This window comes from Camelina sativa, chromosome 6 (assembly GCF_030686135.1).
Source record: "Camelina sativa cultivar CO46 ecotype springtype chromosome 6, ASM3068613v1".
In the NCBI taxonomy this organism is placed as follows: Eukaryota; Viridiplantae; Streptophyta; class Magnoliopsida; order Brassicales; family Brassicaceae; genus Camelina; species Camelina sativa.
The window spans coordinates 2,660,041-2,681,357 of NC_141885.1; the positions used below are offsets into that span (position 1 = coordinate 2,660,041).

The 21,317-nt window shown below is 35.9% G+C and overlaps 1 protein-coding gene and 1 long non-coding RNA gene across 2 annotated transcripts; one reads left to right on the plus strand and one right to left on the minus strand.

Moving 5' to 3' along the window:
- Nucleotides 1–618: 618 nt before the first annotated feature.
- LOC104790195 (transcription factor HHO1-like) lies at nucleotides 619–2,749 on the plus strand. The gene is made up of 5 exons (XM_010515898.3): nucleotides 619–850; nucleotides 939–1,228; nucleotides 1,491–1,704; nucleotides 1,812–1,888; nucleotides 2,250–2,749. The coding sequence occupies exons 1-5, from the start codon at nucleotides 706–708 to the stop codon at nucleotides 2,574–2,576; spliced, it is 1,053 nt and encodes a 350-aa protein (XP_010514200.2). The 5' UTR covers nucleotides 619–705; the 3' UTR covers nucleotides 2,577–2,749.
- A 12,619-nt stretch (nucleotides 2,750–15,368) lies between these two features.
- LOC147942175 (uncharacterized) lies at nucleotides 15,369–16,334 on the minus strand. The gene is made up of 2 exons (XR_015559557.1): nucleotides 16,232–16,334; nucleotides 15,369–15,723 (listed from the first exon to the last, which is right to left on the minus strand). It is a non-coding gene; the product is annotated as an uncharacterized LOC147942175 (long non-coding RNA).
- Nucleotides 16,335–21,317: the final 4,983 nt, after the last annotated feature.

The following is a 21,317-nucleotide window of genomic DNA, read 5'->3' on the forward strand; positions in this document are numbered from 1 at the left end:
CAAACTGGTAACAGTCATTCTAAAACAGTTTTTTTTGTTTGAGTTAATTTAACATTCAATTCAAAAAAAAAAAAAAAAATTATGAATGTTATAGACGACAATATACATATCAATTACCGAAAGGTAGATCGACTCATGTCTATAATTTTGCATGCAAAGTTCTTAACATAAAAAAAAAAAGATGCATATGCTACATATATATACACAGTTTAACTATAGATTTAAATTAAGAATAAGAATAACTATGCATATGCACAGTTTAACTATGCATAAGAATATACACAGTTTAACTATAGATTTATAAGAATCCAGCCTGATACACCCAAATTGATATTATAAAATCCCTACTAATACAAACTTGGAATCACTTTGGCGAATATTCACCACTGGATCCATACTACTATACAACAAGAAATTAAAATCTCCTTAGATATTATAATTTGACAGTCATATAAAATATTAATTTGGGAAGGTATATATATACACATAATATATAAACAAAAGCAATAAGATTCGCCTTTGTAATGCGACGGCCCGACTTCTCTCTCCCAGAATAATGATCCTTGAGAAACCCTATAGAGCCAGATATACGTTGTCTTTATAAAGAGACACAACCCATCTCTTATCTTGACTAAACTTTTTATATAGTTAAACTTTGTCTATTCAAAAACATAGCTGGATTTGTATTTTGTCCCTTAAACCACCATGACTAAGAACTTAAGCAATATGAAGAATCACAACCACAAACGTGAAAGATGTAGTGAGTACATCGAAGCTCTTGAAGAAGAACGTCGCAAGATCAATGTATTCCAACGCGAGCTTCCACTTTGCTTGGAGCTCGTCACTCAAGGTATTAATTAATCTATGCACACATATATGCGATCTATATATATGTGGATTAACATTAGATCTAAAAGCTTTTTAAAAAATATTTTTAGCGATTGAGGCATATAAGAGGGAGATATCAGGGACGACGACGGAGAACTTGTATGGACAATCGGAGTGCTCAGAGCAGACCACTGGAGAATGTGGGCGTGTCTTGGACCTGTTCATACCTATCAGACACTCTTCCACCTCCGTAGAAGAGGTTGATGACAAAGATGATGATGATGAACACGAATCTCATGAAACCAACATAGATTTCAATGACAAGAACATGAAATCTGACTGGCTCAAGTCTGTTCAGCTTTGGAACCAATCCGACGCTGTTGTTTCTAATAATAGACAGGTAAGATTTTAATTTTTTGACAAATATTAATTATTTGTTTTCATTAACAATTTGAAAGTTAACTGATAAATAAATTGACACATTATATTTTGTATTTTTGGGGAAAAAAACATAAGTATCATATTTTTAAATTTCAAAAGAAAATATAAAATATCCGCAGGAAAAGATAAATATAAAACGTTTGTTTTTTAATAATATAGAGGAAAAAAGATGGTGCAACAAATTCCAGAATTTATAATATGTAGCATTTCACTTTTTTCAGGATTGCTTACAAAACAAGCCGGAAACGCTGGTCAAAGCAGTTTTAAAAAGAAACGATGGAGAAGAGGGGAAAAACAACAACATCAAATTATCGGTGACTAGTAGTAGTGGCGGTGGTAGTGACGGAAGAGGGCAGAGAAAGAATAGGCGATGTTGGTCGCAGGAGTTGCACAGACGTTTCTTGAACGCTCTTAAACAACTTGGTGGTCCTCATGGTGAGTTTCTTCATTTTAATAAAACATTTCAGTAGTCATTTTTTTTATTTTCATTACGGCTCATGATGAAGTTTTAATTAATTCGTATCAATCTTAATTTTTTGAAGTTGCTACGCCGAAACAAATAAGAGAGCTGATGAAGGTTGATGGGTTAACCAATGATGAAGTCAAGAGTCATTTACAGGTAAGTAAATCATATTTCATGAAAATATACATTTAAATAGTAATTACCATAATTGGCAAAAGAATTGAAACTATATATTTGCCAATCTAAGACACATGCGCACGTGAATCTTGAAGAGCGCAGTAAAGTTTGTCGGTATTAAAAGCTATTTTTACCTGATTTTTTTTTTCAGAATATTGGTAAATATTTTATTTGATTTTTTCATGTTTCCTTTTTTAGAGATATATACATGTAAACAAAGTTTTTCGGTATAAATTATTCAATGATTTAATTTTAACATATATTTTTATTTTCATCATTATATATAAAAATCACAAAAGAGTTTCATTAATGTTTCATTTTGTTTTTTGATGATGAATAGAAATATAGGCTGCATGCAAGACGGCCTAGCCAAACAACACCTAACAACGGAAACTCTCAAAACCAACATTTCGTGGTCGTCGGTGGAATATGGGTACCACAAACTAACCACTCCACGGCCAACGCCGTCGCATCGGTTGAGACCACCACCGGGATTTACGGGCCTATGGTCAGTCCGTTGCCGTCGGAGTGGCCGAGCCACTCCAATTTTAGTAGCAGGATTTCGGAAGAAAGATCAAGGTGCTCTAACAAAGGAATTCTTCGGTGTAGCTCACCAGCGATGTCGTCTTCTACTCGTACAAAGACGAAAGATGCAAAAATATCATAATTTTTGTTTATTCATTTTTGATTATTAATTAAGAAAAGGAAAAATCATAGACACTGAAAGAGTATATAGATGTTTGGAGTGAGACTTTCTCTATATATTATACTACACAGGATTAAATCTAATTTTGAATGTTCTTTTCTCATTGGGTATATATATAACTTTATTTTGTTCAACGTTACATTTCTTTTAACTTTTTGTTTTTTTTTCTTTACTAAAATGTGAAATTTTTTTGTTTCATACGAGAAATATAAAAGAAAGAACACTTGAGCTGAAAAACGAGCCAGAGAGGCCCACGAACTGAATTCCGTAACATGAACCATCATATCTTTGCATCAGGTCATATGGGTATACCCAATGAGAAAAGAACATTCAAAATTAGATTTAATCCTGTGTAGCTTTGGAAGGTGGTTCTAGTATGGGTAGCTTTGTTGATCATATGTATTAGTTGCTTTAGCAGGATGTGAGACATTTTCAAATACGATAGATTGACGTTTGAAAAACTAAGTACTTCCAGAGTCTCCAGCGATTTAGGCGATGTGCGGTTCCAAACTGTGTATTCTCTTGTCTCGTCTGCTTCATTACAAAATAAACAACTTTGAGGTGGATCCCTTCCTCTGAATTAATTAAGAAAGACTTCGATCTCCCGACCCTATATATATTGTTTGTTCTATAAGTCTATTGTGTGAGATCACCATTCATGATCAAAGATCCATATTAACTTTTGAATCTGATCAGATTATACAATGATATGTGAAATTATAATTGGTTAAAGCTAATGCGTTCTCTTAAGCGTATGTATTCAATTCCGACCACATCGTTTTGACTCTTCCAGGCTTTTAAAGTAAAGATATCATGTTCTAAAATTAGTTTGAGGTGGACTCCACTAATCAAACCTGGTTTCAAAAATCGTAATAATATTTTTGAGATACATTTTCTTAGGAAAATTTAGCCACCAAATATGAATTGTCTCAAATATATTAAACTCGTCCTCAATATGTGTCTGTCGGCCACGTTGCTATTATATGGGCTTTATTCATGGGAAGAATATGCCGGAATCTGAAGAGCATAATCTGCAAATTTGCTATATAAAGTATAGTATTCTCTTGTTGCTTAAATATTAATACAATTATACAAATGCGCACGTTGGGTTCCCTTCTCATATAGAAGTGTACTATTATTCTTTACTTGTTGCCTTTACTTTTTGTAAATACAAACTTTAAAAAAAAAAAAAAATACGTGTTTTCTTGCCACTTAAATTAAATTTAGTGGCCAAAGAGTGAAAGTAACTGAGGTTAGCGCATTGTTCTTCCGTTTGCTTAGTAAGGAAGAACATATTGATTCGACAACCTGAGCAGCCGCAACCATCTTTATCATCTATGAAATGTTTTATCCCATTGTATATAGTTAGCATACGTGGAGTGGTTTACATATTTACATATTCCTAAACGTTCGTAAAGGTATGTGAGTCGATAAATCTATGTGGGAAAGTTTAATATAAAGTTTAAATATTTCCTATATGGTTTGGTTTTGTCACCACAATCAAAATGTTGGCCAATCATGTAAAGATGTAGCTTTATTATTATTATTTTTTTAATTTAATGTTAAATTATATTCAAATAAAAATAAACATTTTTACAAAGCTTGGGTAAAAAATTTCTTAAACAATTTTAAAACCATGTAAATATGTTTAATAAAAAATCTTGCGGCAAACCAAGCTTGGATGCTATTATCCTCTCCATTCTCAATTGTGCTAAGTCGGTTGCGGACATTTTTATCAATTAGCTTTACTAGCTTCTCCATCATAGCTGGTTTCTCTCCATGACGCCGATTATTTCTCTCCAACCAAAGTGAGTGTAATGTGTACTGAAATGCATAACCTATAAGAAGTTTTGTGGTCTTGTCAAGATCATTGCCTCCAAGAAAAGCCATAATCTCAGGCCAGACTGCAGTATTCTTGTTCAAAATAATCTTCTTCGCTAGCGCCTCCCAAACCTGTTGCGAGAACAGACACTAAAAAAAGAGATGTGCAGTAGGGTTAACACTTGCGTTCCATCTCTGCATTTTGTCTTTTGTTGTAAGTCTGTTTTTAACTACCAGCCAAGTGGGTAAAGCAAACTTAGGAGTAGCATAAGGAAACCAGATCATTTTATAGCCCTCCATAATGGGGTGAGAAACCCGAATGATGGGCCAAGTGTCCTTGGTTGTAAACTTCTTGCGTGCAATCATTTCTCCCTTTCTAGAGTGTAACGTCTTTTTTATCCCCACAGTTCGGACAAGTTTGTAGTTCAATATCTCCTCCTCTACTTGGTTTAACAGAGTTTGTCTATGTCTCCTCTGAATTGGTATAGCCATAACCTCTGCTATTGTACTCGTGAGTGGTATCCCAAGAGCAATAATCCCTCTATCACCAAATACTTCATGTAGACAGCCCAAAGAGCACTAGTCATCGAGCCAAAAAAAGGTAGACTCACTATTTTGAACCTCCACTCGATAGAACTGTTTTGTTATGGTCCTGTATTTTAAGAGTTCTTCCAAATCCAAAAACTAGATGCTGAGGTTTCTTGCTCCGCCCACGAGGAACCACTGCATATGAGATGTGGCTTTATTATGGACCATGTAACCTATTTAGGGGTATGTATTAATTTATTTTGCAATTAAGTTGATGGATTTTAGTATTTTTTACTAATAATTTTATTTGAAATAGGAAGACTATTGGGAAACTTGAATCTAGAAAAAGGCTATTGGCGTTCCCGATATGGCGGTTTGATCTATTTCAAATCTTCACTAATATTCAAATATTTCTTTGATTCTGTGATGTGTAATATTAATGATATAATAATCTAACGATAGATCCAAACGAACAGGAATCAGATTAGGGTTTCCTTAATATATGATTAATTAATAGATTGGGATGGGGTTAGGTTCTTAAAAGCAGGATCTTATGTGACCTTTCGCAGTTATCAAAAGCCTAATTAAACAGCTCTTGATACCTACTTTAGGACCATTACGAGATCAAAACACGGGAAAAATAAACAAATAATTAACCAACAAAATGCTTTTCTTGGTCTATACTTTTCATATTAAATTAATGTTACATTCATATGGAATATTCGACTGGACCTAAATAGTAATTGAATAATTGTATAATGTTAGTTCATACATTCTTAATTTATCAACATTTACGTATAAAATATCTCTGATTCAAACAATAAGAAATTAGTACGTGCTAATCTTGTTTTAATCTTCTCTTAAACGAGATTAGAATGGATCAACCAAGTTTGCCATCGTGTATTAGTCTTATAGGAATAGGACTGAAATATATTAATCAAGTTTCAAGGATTCTTTCTTCTTTCCACGATGACTATTCTATTATGTTGAAATGGTAACAATTTTATTTCAATATTATTATCCTATTATTTCTCAATTAAACGATGTAAACAGTAAAATGTAACTAATTAAGTGACACTGTTAAGATATTTATTTGTTTTTTTTTTGTCTACTGGAGATGCATGTTTATTTTTTTTTACATAGACGAACTAAATCCTATATTGTTTAATACCTTCTACATAACTAATTATATCTACAAAACAGTTAAACAGAAAGAAAAAAATCTCATTTTCCTCTGTGTGGTTTAAGGGTGCAATACTTCGGTTTGTTTTCCAAATGTGGATTGCCACACTTAACAGACTACCCATTTGTCAACGCCTCGCAGCATGGGGACAGCTGAGATCGTCTGAGTGTTGTCTATGTACGATCGAAACGGAGTTAAGGGATCACTTAATGCTCGCGTGTGAGTTCTCAGCCCAACTTTGGAGGATGATCTTCAGCAGACTTTGCCCCCGTCAACGGCTATTCTGTTCATGGAACGAACTCCTCTCCTGGACCAGACAATCTTCAAACTCCGCCCCTGCTCTGTTACGCAAAGTGGTCGCACAGGCAGCTATCTATAACATTTGGAGGCAAAGGAACAACCTTCTCCATAACTCTTGCAGGCTCGCCCCGTCCATCATCTTCAAGATACTCGACAGGGAGGTACGTAACATCATCACAGCAAGAAGACTATTGGCGAAACCTAATGCTTCTTTGGATCCGTTAATAACCCAAATCTTTGTAACTCTATAGCAGTTTTGTTTTATTTTTTTGCCTAAGCTGCTGTTGTGTAGGTATTACCTTTTATAAAACCTTTATTCATTACTAATAATATTTACATGTTTAGCAAAAAAAAAAAAAAAAAAAAAAATCTCATTTTGGAATTCACTATAGGATGAAAATCTTCTTATTTTAACGTTGAAGCCAGCTCTTAACATTGGCACACAAACTGGGCTAGTGGTGCCGAAAAGTATCCGACGATGGACGAAGCCCATTTCGAAGATCTAAATTTTGATTTTAGTGACTGGAAAAAAAAATAAATTACAAGAAATAAAAGCAATCAAACTAGACAATATAATGCGAAGAAAACATTTCACGTTTTGCTGACATTCTTGGACGGTGTAACGTTTGATGCCTTGATGGTTTAGAAGTGAACATGATACTAATATTCTCGCATGAGAAGTTTTGCTATTTTAATTTTAAGCTCATCTGCTATTTAACCATTTTTATTTACTTTCAACACTTAGTGTAGTACACAAAAAATGACAATCGCCCGAATTTTTTGATATTTTTAGTTTTCTTTAAATTTATTGATTAGCAAAAGTAATCGAGCAACCCCTGCCAATAATATACTAGAGAGAGGCGGCAATGCAACACCTGCCAAAATAAAATATATTATTTTTTTAATATAACTAGGATCTTGTCCGTGCTATGCTGTGAAAATGTTTTTTCTATTGTTTTATTTTAATTATTTTGAAAATAATTTTTGTATGGTATTGGCTCTCACTAGTCACCACATACTTTAACTATATTTCCTCTGTGTAGCTTTCCCACGGCGTTCATATTCTTACCTTTCCTCTCATTATCTTTATCTTGTCGGAGATAATTCCGATCTTTGAAATCATGTGGTTTACCGTATCTCTTATTGGATTCAAATTGCGTCTTCGAAGAAATACAAAGCAACATCGTCATTTTAGCTGATTACTTTGTTATCTCCAATGAACATCTAAAATTTCAATCTTTCATATTATCTCCGATAAGGTAAAGTATTTTGGAGTAGAAAATGGAAAGTGATGTGGAGGGAAAGGAACAACAAACTTCACCATAGTTCTCACAATTAATCACAAGCAGAGATCGAATATTGGATGTTCTCATAATTTTTCGGTTTGCTGAGTAATTGAACGACAACGATTTCTTCACCTATTTTATCTTTTTACGATTTGGGCTAATTACTTGGATTTTAATTATGAGTACACTTAGATTTCTATGTAATGGTATTTTGCTATTAGCCAGTTGGGCTTGGGCCATTTTTTTAAATGCAGCAAATTAACTAAAAAAATTAGATGAAGATTATTGGATACCAAAGTTGAGCTGTATTAATTCTATAATTTGATTGCCTACTTGTTTTAACTGAAGTGTCAGCTTCAGTATTCTCCAAAATGATGAGGTGTCAACACTAGAGAGACGGACATCCTATTTTTATTGTATTGATGTCAACCACATGGATCTCTACTATCTTCATCCCAACTCACCCGCGTCGTGGAGAAGTTATCTCAATCATAATAACTGTTTACAGCTTTAAAAACAAAGAGTCATGATACCTATCATTTTCTCCCAAATGATTAGAAATTTAACTTCTTAATGAACTTAAACATAGAAGATAACTATTTAGACGATTAATAGAAATGACAAAATTAAATTGTTAAAACATTTTTTTCTAGTCATGTATTCATTTTAATATACATAGTCGACAATAATGAGGTGAAGGATCGAGGTCGAGGCACTTTGGAAATAGATTCGGCTCGTCCTTCACTACTGCAATTTCATGCCAACATCTTGCTCAAATAGTCAAATTGAGTATTCCATGGACAGTTATTGGTATCGACCTGCAAAAGAAAAAAGAATCACACCAAATGTTAATGCTCTTAAAAAGCATTTGATAAAACAAGTAAGCAACAGTGTTTCTTTGTATAGTTAATATTATTAAAACGAAAAATATTTTATGAGTATATATTAGCTAGTAAAAAGGACAGGCTTGTATTTGACTACTCTACCATTGCACTATTTTCAATAGCATCAGCACAAACCCAAATTCGAGTTTTAGTTACGTATAGCACTATATATAATATATGGCAGACGTTAAAGATATTAAAGTTAAATTAGGTCAAAGTTTCTGATGGTATAAAGAATCTAAAATCCAAATACGCATATACAAGAGTTCTTCTTTGTAACAAATTTGCAACTAATGTATACTAGTCAATACGTAACTTATATATTTAAATCGGGCAAAAGAGAAAGAAAAAAAAGTTAAACGTTTACATAAACTAAAAATATTCATCAACTAAAATGGCTAATATTTACCAAAGTAAAAGAATAAATTTTACCATTAATTGCATATACGTTACATGTATTTTGTTTTTATTAGTTGAATTAAGAAAGCTTTGGAAGAACTTATAACCATTTTTATTTATTTGCCACACATTATACAAAATGAAGACGTTTGTAAAAATTAACTACATTGTTATATATATCCTTTATCTTATAAATCACAAGTCATTTATCCAATAGAAATTTGACACATAGATTTTTTTGTAATTAAAAAAATCATTTTAAAACATAATAATTTTTTTTCCTATCAGTACGCAACAACAAAAAAAAAAAAAAAAAAAAAAAAAAAAAAAAAAAAAAAAAACTAGATTTTATTGGGTTTTCCATTATCCCTATCTCCTTCAAATATAAATAACCTTCTCTATTAGCAATTTACTGTTGATCGGTTTAATCTCATCCACACTTTTCACTTATTCAGCAAAACAAATATCTTCTATTTTTCCAATGATAATCTTCATGAATTTAAAAATGCACATATATCATGGCTATAGGGTTTTGAAAGCGTGTTGGGGAAAAGTTTATACCATTCCTTTGTGCTTAGCCATACAACCAACCAACCCCACAGGCTTTGAACATCTTCGAAATGATCAACTATATCATGGCTATAGGGTTTTGAAAGCGTGTTGGGGAAGAGGTGATCGTATATTCGTATTGGAGAGATTCAACAACACTAAACGTAGAGGCATGGTTTTCAGAAATTTGGTGTATGTTATTCAGCAAATTCTGGGTAAGTGATTAAATCAAGCATCAACAGTAAAATATTTGGTTTTTTTTATTTTATTTAATCGGCTGTAAAAAAATTCATTGTTATCAGATACAAGCCACATATTGAATGTCAAAACTCAAAAGGCTGAAAACACAATCTTTTGTAAATAAATAGAAGAAGAGTGGGGAAGAAGAGAATGAAGAAGCAAGTTAAAGAAGAAGAATAAACGACGAGAGTCTCAAACCATGTGTTTCTCACTTTGCTGATATGTTCATTAAAAGGTCATAGCTAAATCTTTTTTGCCCATTCAAACACGTTAAATAACGTCGGTTATTTTAAGGTCATAGCTAACATTTATTTTATTTTCTAAAAGTTTTCAATTTGTGAATGGAATTAGTTTAAAAAAAACGAGAAAAGGCCCAAAACAAGCCTAACATGACACAACAAAATAAAAAAAAATGATGATGCCTTCAAATTAATCAAGCTTTAGGTTTTAATTAAATCTTTTTCTTTTTCAGAGCTTCTTATCGTAACAAAAATAAATAAAAAGACAAACTGAAATGAAATATTAGTTCTTAAACAAACATTAACATAATATGATTTGATTACTTCAGTTATTTAAAAAAATAGAGTAAATAGAAATAGTAAATAAAAAATCGAGTTTTAATTTGATAGAATCTATTTAGTAAGAAAACGTAGAAGGAAAAAATTGTCATTGTGTTACCCTAAAATCAAAAGATGAAAAGCCTTACCGACGAAATAGAAAGCTATCAAAAATGAATTTATAATCCTAATTGTTTAATTAAGCATAGAGTATGTCATATAATTAGTTTTTTTAGTTAATTAATATAATAAGTCTATGTTTAAAATTAGATTGTAGAAATCTGATATATCATGGTTTTTGTGGTTTTTAACCATGATATAAGTAGTCTTTTAGAGTCTTTTGATTTGTTTTCTAGGATGTTTTTGAGTCTTCACAGGTTTTCTAAGATTTTGGCATGGATAGAGCGAAATGAAGCAATTAGGATCGTTTTGGAGCATTTAACCGGAGGAAATCAATTTGAAGTCTGATCCTATGAAGAGTGTCGACCGACACCAAAGGAGCATCGATCGACACCAAGCTGATCCGACACAAGACTTCAAAATTGGAAGTTTTACAAAAGTTGCCCGAAGTTTTCCATATTTGCATCATTAGTCTCAGACGTGTTTTAGGACATATATATAGTTTTTGGGTTTTAGAAACCCTGAAGTTTTCTTCTAGCAAGTTTTATTTTTTGCAACCTTGTGAGATTTTGAGAACTTTTGGGAGAGAGAGATCTGAACTGCTTTGAGAAAAGAATTCATAAACTCTCTCTTTACTCTTTTAATTTCAATTGCTTATTATTCAGAATTATGTTTTGTTTTTCATTGAATATGTCTGAGTAGTTTGCTTGTTAGGTTCATGGTTTTTCACAGGGATTTTATGATTTATTAGATATGTTTATTTATGATTCATTATCTTTCTAGATCTTCATCATAGGTTGTTTTTCATATTAATCCTTGATTGGCTATCTAGAATTAATAATCTAGGAAAATAAATCGATATGAGAATATAATTGATTTTCCTGATAAAACCTTTTGATGAGCAAAATTACTTCTTGCAAAGAGATTTGATTTAGTAATTTTGTGAACTTATCTAAACCTGTTTTTAAAGCTGATTTTTAACCTAGAATTTTACAAAGAGATTTGGATTTTTCTGGTTTTAAATTTAGATAATATTTGCAGTGGGAACTGATTTATTTTACAAAAGAGTTTAGAGTTCTAGATCTAATTTTAATTGCTTGAATCCTATTTAATTATTGATTTAATATTTTATAATTTCCTGAGAAATTCCCTGGACCTAGCTTTTTGATCTTCTGAATTTACAACAGTTTTATTAATATTTTGCATTGCTTTTCTTTATTTAAAATCAAATTGTTTAGCATAATTATAAAACTCTATAATTTATTGTGTAGACGTGAGTCCTTATGGAATTCGACCCCTAAGTATAACAGTGACCTCTTAATTTGAGAGAGTAGCTCTATGGTTTAATTTGAGCATATCAATATCCATATTTTGTTTCTAACCTTGTAAATTGTAAGAAAATTTATGAGCTCATATTTCCATATTTATATATTTTTAATAGAGATAAATATCAGTAAACACGAATCGAGAATAGTTTGTTAGAAAACATGATTTTCTCATTAAATGAACAAAGTGTTTGTTATAACGTTCTTATGCTAAACGTGATTATTAAACCCGGACAAACCGGGTCTATACAATTAATTTAGCCTATAAACCGGACATTCTAGAGTCCTTAACCAACTATAATATGTGCAAGTATACCAACTATATACACTTATCTAATAGCCCCCCTCAAGATGAAGGTGCAAAGATGTTGTAAACACCCATCTTGGAAATGATCTCTTGGAAATGAGCCGGATGTAATACTTTGGTGAGGACATCCGCTAATTGGTTCCCTGTTCTAACATGCATAGTTTTAAGAAAACCAGAATCTACCTCCTCCTTGATCTTATAGCAATCCAAATCAACAAGCTTATTTCTCTCGTGAAAAACTGCATTATTAGCAATATGCAATGCTGCTGTATTATCATCGTAGAGATAAGCAGGAGGAGTGAATGGAATCTTCAAATCCTGCATGAGTCGAGAAAGCCAAATGAGTTCCTTGGTTGCTAAAGCCATGGCCCGAAACTCTGATTCTGCAGAACTTTGAGAAACCGTATCTTGTTTCTTCAATCTCCACGATACCAAAGAACCTCCAATGAATACACAATAACCTATAACAGACCTTCTATCGTCAGTACAAGTACCCCAATCTGCATCAGAAAATCCATGCAGGTCAAACTTGTCATCAACTTCGTAAAAGAGTCCTTGACCCACTGTTCCTTTCAACTATTTCAAGACTTGATGCACAACAACTAAATGAGTATCTCTAGGAGCATGAGAATACTGACAAAGTTTGTTAACTGCAAAGGAGATATCTAGTCTTGTTATTTGTAGATACATGAGTTTACCAACCATCTTCTTGTACTGAGTGGAATCAGGTAACAAAGTGTTTGCTTCTTTTGTGATCTTCACATCGGGATTCATTGGAGAAGCACAAGGTTTACTGCCAAGAAAACCTGTAGTAGATAACAGCTCAAATGTGTATTTTTGTTGGCAGAGTGAAATGCCTGTAGAAGATCTTGCAATCTCTATGCCGAGGAAGTACTTTGCAGGTCCTAAATCCCGCAACTTGAAATATGACTTCAATTCATCCTTGAAATTTGCAACTACATCAGTACTATTACTGACAATTAACATGTCATCCACATACACCAAAACAGCAAGAAAGATCTCACCTTGGGACTTGATAAACAAAGTATGTTCACCAACAGATTTAGCAAATCCCATTTTACTTAAAGTATCAGATAACTTGATGAACCATTGCCGAGAAGCTTGTTTCAGTCCATAAATGGACTTATGAAACCTGAGAACAACATTAGGCGGAAGTTTCACTCTAAGTACATCTGCATAACCAGGTGGAATCTTCATATAAATCTCCTCATCCAACTCTTCATTTAGAAAAGCATTGGATATATCAATCTGATCAACAATCCAATTTCTCTTAGCTGCAGTCAAAAATAACAATCTGACAGATGCCAATTTAGCAACAGGAGAAAAGGTTTCTTCATAATCTACACCTTCTTCCTTTGTAAAACCTTTGGCAACTAATCTAGCCTTATATCTCTTTATACTTCCATCTGCATGATATTTGATTGTAAACACCCACTTACAACCAATTGCCTTTTTGTTAGGTGGCAACTGACCAACACTCCAAGTATGAGTTCGGATCATAGCACCAACCTCCTCTTTTATTGCATCACACTACACAACATAATCCTTAGCTTTTGAATATATTTGAGGAGCGATGTCATTTGTGATGATATTAATGAAGGCAAGAAAATGCTCAAATAGATAAGAATAAGAGATATAATCGGATATTGGATATTTAATAGTACTAGTAGTATTATAACAATGAAAATCCTGCATGTGTTTAGGGGTTTTTTTTTGTCTGCGAGATAAAGATTCAGAAGGAATCAAAATCTCAGAAGATGTCACAGCTTGAGAAGGGTGTGCATCAGAAGATGTTTTCACAAGAGGCAAATCATCTGGGGTTGCTGGTGAATGAAGATGAGGAAAGAACAGTTTTGTATCATCCTTGAGAGTGGATGATACAAAAGGAAAAAAATCCTCATAGAAAATGACATGTCTAAAAACAGAAATAGCATGTGTCTCCAAATCTAGCAGCTAATACCCCTTATATCCAATGGGATAACCTAGGAAAATACAAGCTTTTGCTGTAGGGTCAAACTTAGTTCTATGCTTAGGGGAGGTTAAAATATAACATAAGCAACCAAAGATCTTTAAAGAAGTGTATTCAGGGGTTTTGCTAGTTAATTTCTCAAAAGGAGACTTATTTTCTAAAACTGGTGTTGGTAATCTATTGATTAGAAAAACAACTGTCAAGACACAATCTCCCCAAAACTCTAAAGGAACATTAGACTGAAAGAGAAGAGCCCTAGCAACATTCAGAATATGTGCTTTCTTTCTACGACTGAATTCTATTTTGGAGTTTCTGGACATGAATGATATGATATGATTCCTCTTTCATTAAACAATGCATGAAATTTCAACTCATGAGCATGATCAGATCTAACAGATTTGACATTAGCATTTTACTGAGTTTCAACCATTTTAAGAAAACCAGGAAAGACATGTAAGACATCAGATTTTGACTTCACCAAATAAATCCATGTAGCTCGACTATGATCATCAACAATAGTTAAAAAGTATTTAAAACCATCTTTAATCTCTAGTGAGAAAGGACCCCAAGTATCAATGTGAACAAGATCAAAAAGAGCACTACACATGTTCTGTCTAGAGTTAAAAAAAAGGTGTTTTTATTTAGACAAATGATAAACATGGCAAACAAAAGAATTTTCTTTATTTTCTTTAATACCTTTTAGTCTCAATACATCAGATAACAAATCTATTTTAGATTGAGAAGGATGTCCTAGACGTCTATGCCATACATTAAATAAACAAAGTGTTTGTTACAACATTCTTATGCTGAACGTGATAATTAAATCGGAACAAACTGGAGTCTATACAATTAATTTAGCCTATAAACTGGACATTCCAAAGTCCTTAACCAACTATAATATGTGCAAGTATACCAACTATATACACTTCTCTAATAATAAACTATATGACCTTACTAAATTTTTTTTTCTTCTCAAAATTGAATGCCACATGCGCCTGCTTCTTTTTCTATTATTGCAACGGCTCTGCACACATAGTCTGTGTACACAAAAAAATGACAATCGCTGGAATTTTGTTTAGTATATTTTAATTTTCTTTAAATTTATTGATTAACAAAAGTAATCAAGCAACCCCTCAACATGCCAATAAACTAGATAGAGGCGGCAATGCAAGTACAGATTATCTTCTCCACAACGCGGGTGAGTTGGGATGCTGAGGGGTTGCTTGATTACTCTTGTTAATAGAGATCCACGTGGTTGACTATATCAAAAGAATAATATTTTTTATTTTCTCAGTCATAATAACTGTTTACAGCTTTAAAAACAAAGAGTCATGATACCCCAAATGATTAGAAAATTAACTTCTCAACGACTTAAACATAGAAGATAACTATTTAGACAATTAATAGAAATGACAAAATTGTTAAAACTTTTTTCTCTAACCATGTATTCATTTTAATATACATAGTCGACAATTAGATTCAGACTATGTTTTGAATATCGAGGTGAAGGATCGAGGTCGAGGCACTTTGGAAATAGATTCAGCTCGTCCTTCACCACTGTAATTTCATGCTAACATCTTGCTCAAATGAGTATTCCAAGGAGAGTAATTGTTATCGACCTGCAAAAGAAAAGGAAAAAACACACCAAAATGTTTAGGCTCTTAAAAAGTATTTGATAATTAAAACAAGTAAACAACAGTGTTTCTAATTTGTATAGCTAATATTATTAAAATGAAAACATTTTATTAGACTATTAATACAGGCGTGTATGTGACCATACCATTGCATTATTTTCAATAACATCAGCACAAACCCAAATCGAGTTTTTAATTACGTATGGCAATATATATGGCAGACGTTAAAGATATTAAATTTAAATTAGGTCAAATTTTCTGATAGTATAAAAAATCTAAAAATCTAAAATCAAAAGAAGTACGGATACAAGAGTTGTTCTTCTTTGTTACAAAATTGCAACTAATGTATAATTTGATCGGGCAAAAGAGAAAGAAAAAAAAAATTAAACCGTTTACATAAACAAACAAACAGATAAAACAAAAAACTAAACAAAACAAATATATCCATCAACTAAATGGATGATATTTACCAAAATAAAAGAATAATATTTACCATTGCACTTGTTTGTTTTTGTCTCGCTTTCTTCCGCGGAAAATGAATGAGAGACATCGTATTTGTTTTTCTTAGTTGAAGAAAGCTTTGGAAGAACTTATATAAAAAAAAAAAAAGAGCAAGTAGACTCTACTTATATAGATAAAACAACGAATACATACATGCGTATGTATATACGTGTTAGGTGGGAAATTACAATTGGGGTAAAAGTTAAACTAAGGCAGTAGAGGTATACAGTATAGTATGCCTTTAATTTGTTTTGGTGGTTGGGATATATAAATGATCTAACCTCCGACATTTTTAATAATAAATTAGCAATATATCCTATACAGTTATATACAGTTAATAATAGGCCTCAAATAGCAATATACCCTATTAATATCAGAAATTTTTAGTCGCAATCGCTATTGTCAATGGTTAAGGCTTTGTTCTTTTATTGATTACTGCAATAACGATTGCGATTAAAAATTAAAGAGGAGAAAAACGGACGACACAGTTTTTTTTTAAATCAGTCACTGATTTTTTTGAAACGGATGACGTGAAAGTAGTTTCTAATCGTTGGTTTTTGACAACTCCACAGTCGCTCTATCACGCTTCCAGTTCCATATAGTGACGTGCATGTGGGTACTTACTTTAGTAGTAGCTTGACTCAAGACTCTTAAGTTGTTTGTGCGTTACTTAGATGCCTATGCATGCAGCAATAAATACACGTGTATGTAGATGTAAATTGCATGTATAACCATACTGACAATGTTTGTTAGGTTTTAATTGTAAGGTACTGTACAAACTGGATTTCCACAATAAATTTGTTTAAATGGAGAAACAAATTCACTTAAGAACTTTCTCAAAAAAATCGGATTAAAACTAAGAACGAAATGGATTTAGGTTTACTGGAAAAAAATTAGGGTTTTTCTCAAGAGCAACACGGAAGCGCGAGGTGACGCTCCAACCACCCAAACCACTGCCGTTTACGTTTGTTGTAACGCCACCACTTCGTTCGACTTGACTGATAATCGCACCAAACTCCCGACTGGGACCGGATCCGAGGGTGAATTCGATCAGGAGACAGGGCGAACTTGCGAACAACCGGACAACCTTGAAGCGGAGCGTTCGGACGAACAACCCACGAACGGAGAAACGACGCGCGTTACAGAGCAGCAACCTGGCGCCCGAACCGAGGATCTCCCTAATCGCGCTACGACGGCGGCATCAAACCTGCAGGTTGTCTCTATGGAAGACTTCAAGATCTTGTTCGGCACCATGATGAAGGAGATCTACCAGATGATCACTGACACCAATCGAAGATTTGATGCTGTCGTAACTCAGACGACCCCATCACCACTTTCTGTGGGGCAATCGCCTGAACCTAGGACAGGCGATCTCACATGTCGCCTTGATTTCTCGGACGTGCCGATGGTCGACCAAGCGGAACGAAGGACTCTCCCTCCCTTGGTAACATCGATCATCCAGCCGTCAAATCTGAACTCACGGATCCATGAAACCCCAATCAATCAGGCCACCCCTACAACAAGCACGGGACCTCGCCTTGAGATCGAGGAAATCCAGTCGCAAATTCGTGGAATGAGTTCTCTCCTCCATCAGGCTATCAGTACCACCCCTGAAATTGACAGGATTGTCGAGGTCACTCGACGCACTCTTTTCACACAGCGGATTCTGCAGACCGCCATACCAAACGTCAAATTGAAGCTCCCGACTTACCTGGGAGATAAGGATCCGCTCCTTTTTATGACATATTTCATGGCAACCGCGGCCAAGGCGCGATTAACTGATGAACAGAGGGACATTGGATACCGCCAACTGTTCCTCGACAGTCTCTCTGATCCCGCCTTAACTTGGTTCACAACGCTTGCGTCGAATTCGATTGATAACTTCACACAATTTTCAACAGCTTTTCTCAAGCATTATCAAATTTTCATCGAACGAGGTGTGACGAGTTCGGACCTCAGGGAGATGGCCCAAGAGCATGGCGAGCCCATTGGTAGCTTCCTGGGAAGATTTAAAGAAAAACTGGCAAACGTTTCCGTCCCAGAAGATGCCAAATAGCCGCTTTGAAAAAGGGTCTACTTCCCGGTTCGGCCTTACGAAAGGACCTCAACATCCAGGAACCCAAAGACCTAGATGACGCGGTACATCAAGCATCCCGGTTTGCACTCATGGAAGATGAAGACGCCCGGCTGGCCGTAAAAACGGCACCCGAACCTCCAACTCCCACGAAAGTTAGGAATCGAGATGAATACCACGAGGCCCGAAAGCATCACGACCCTCAGGACCGAGAGAAGGGAATAGTTCACGCGGTCTCCGAAGCTGATGGCCAAAGCAAACCGACATCCAACCCAAAAGAATTATACTGTGATTTCCATATGGTACCTGGCCATTCCACGCACGAGTGTGTGCACTTGAAGAATTATCTCTATGGAAAATATCTTTCTGGCGAAGTGGAAGCCGTTTTTCAACCCCGAAGTTCTCGAGGGGGGAGGGGTCGTCGTGGAGGCTGGCGAGGTGGTCAATCCAACGGTGGCCGCGGCGTAGGTGGTACTGGTCGAGGTTACGCAAACAACGGCCCGACCAACAATATTCAACAGCCAGCAATTGAAGTATTCACCGACCATCAAGAAGAGACGCCCCAAGAAAACGAGCTACACGGTCCCCCAAAGCGACAACGGGGACAGAACCCCGAGCGAGCTAACTCCCCTCACCGAGGTCGAATAACTATGATACTTGGCCCGCCAGAAGATTGCACCGACTCTGTTCGGGCATTAAAAAGAGGGCACGCCAAATATGCAGCTTTCAGGCGGTCTCGAGCGAACCTCCACTCTGTTCGGAGCCCATATCGTGCACCGCGGAAGACGCCAAAGGGATTCAACATCCTCATTCAGATCCCCTGGTCGTCGAAGTAACTATGGGTGAATTCCACGTCGAAAGAGTCTTGGTGGATACTGGAAGCACAGTAAACGTTTTGTTCTGGTAGACGTTAGAAAAGATGGGCGTCATACATGAACATGTGAAACCTAAGACCCAAACGTTGACCGGCTACGATGGGATCGCTAAAATGTTGATGAGCAATGTAAAATTGCAAGTGCGTGCTTGAGGACTGACTCGGAAAACTAAATTCGTGGTCGTCGATGCACCCCCAATTTACAACGCCATTATGGGGTCACCATGGATATACGCGATGCAAGATGTACCGTCAACCTACCATCTCTGCCTTAAATTCCCTAGCCCAACAGGGATCTGTACGCTATATGGCTATCAAAGGATGGCCCGAACTTGTTCCGTCATCGAAAAGAAGCAAAGGAAAAACCAGGACGCATAGCAATTACAGAGCGGAGACCATCTCTTCGATCCCCATAAGCCAGAGAGAGACCTCACCAAATCTCCGGAATGTCGAATAATCCAAGTAAACATTGACCCTACGGATCTATCACGAACTGTTGGGGTGGGGGCCGAACTGGAAGACAATATTAAGGTACAGCTTATCGCTTTCCTGCAATCTCGGTCTTCCACATTTGCTTGGTCGACAAAGGACATGGTCGGGAGTAGCCCCGAAATCATCTGCCACAGACTCAATATCGACCCAACATTCAAACCAGTTAGGCAGAAACGCAGGCGTCTGTGTCCAGATCGGGCAAAATCAGTCCAAGACGAAGTCGAACGCTTACTCAAAGCAGATCAAATAATGGAGGTCCAGTACCCTGATTGGTTGGCCCGCCCAGTCGTGGTTAAAAAGAAGAACGGAAAATGGAGAGTCTGCATGGACTTCACCGATCTCAAAAAGGCGTGTCCTAAGGATAGCTTCCCTTTGCCGTACATATACCGACTCGTCGAAGCCACAACAGGGAACCAATTGCTCTCATTCATGGATGCTTTCTCAGGATACAACCAGATCTCCATGATTTTGACAGATCGCGAAAAAACGGCATTCATCACGGACAGAGGAACCTATTGTTATAAAGTTATGCCGTTCGGATTGAAAAACGCCGAGGCAACCTACCAACGGTTGGTCAATATGATGTTCGCCGATCTGATCGGACGAACTATGGAGGTCTACATCGACGACATGTTGGTCAAGTCTCTAATCGCGGAGCAGCATATTCAGCATCTTGCTGAGTGCTTCGACATTTTGGATCGATTTCGGATAAAATTGAATCTGACGAAGTGCACATTTGGCGTCACATCAGGCGAATTCATATGATACATCCTTACTGAGCGAGGAATAGAGGCCAACCCCAAACAGATTGAAGCAATACTTGGCCTCCCGTTCCCTACTAACAAACAGGAGGTGCAGCGCCTGACTGGCTGGATCGCTGCTCTAATCGTTTCATCGCCTGATCAACGGATAAATGCCTTCCCTTCTATCAGCTCCTCCGGGGAAACAAAGACTTTCATTGGGACGACGGCTGCGAGATCGCCTTTCGGCAGTTGAAGGAATATATGACCAGTTAAACGGTGCTGGTCAAACCGGAAGACGGCGAAACATTTTACCTTTACGTTTCGGTTTCTGGCTTGGCAGTTAGCGGCGTACTGGTCCAAGACGACTTGGACCGCAGTGAACAAAGACAAATATTTTATACTAGCAAAGCCCTCAACGATGCGGAATCAAGATATCTTACATTAGAAAAATTGGCTCTCGCTGTGATCACCGCTGCGCGTAAACTTCGACCTTACTTCCAGTCACATTCCATCGTCGTGTTTACCTACCAGCCACTCCAAACTATCCTCCATAGCCCCCTTCAGTCAAAACGCATGGCGAAATGGGCGGTCGAGTTGAGCGAGTACGATATCGAATACCGCTCTCGACCAAGCTTGAAGTCACAAGTCCTAGCCGATTTCATTACCGAGCTTTCTCCTGAGCTCGGAGATCCAACACCTAAGGAAGAGCATTGGACCATGTTCGTCGATGGCTCATCATCTCATCAGAGACCCAGCGTGGGACTCATTCTCCGATCTCCAAGCGGCGAAGTGCTTGAGCAAGCATTGAAGCTCAATTTCAAAGCATCCAATAACAAAACGGAATACGAGGCAGTTCTCGCAGGGCTCCGGTTAGTACGGGGGCTCAGAGTGACAC

What these genes read in the sequence shown, in the direction of transcription:
- LOC104790195 (XM_010515898.3), top strand. Translation starts at nt 706, where the DNA reads ATGACTAAGAACTTAAGCAATATGAAGAATCACAACCACAAACGTGAA. An exon ending in ACAACTTGGTGGTCCTCATG is followed by an intron (nt 1,705 to 1,811) that starts GTGAGTTTCTTC and finishes AATTTTTTGAAG; the next exon opens with TTGCTACGCCGAAACAAATA. An exon ending in AAGTCAAGAGTCATTTACAG is followed by an intron (nt 1,889 to 2,249) that starts GTAAGTAAATCA and finishes GATGATGAATAG; the next exon opens with AAATATAGGCTGCATGCAAG.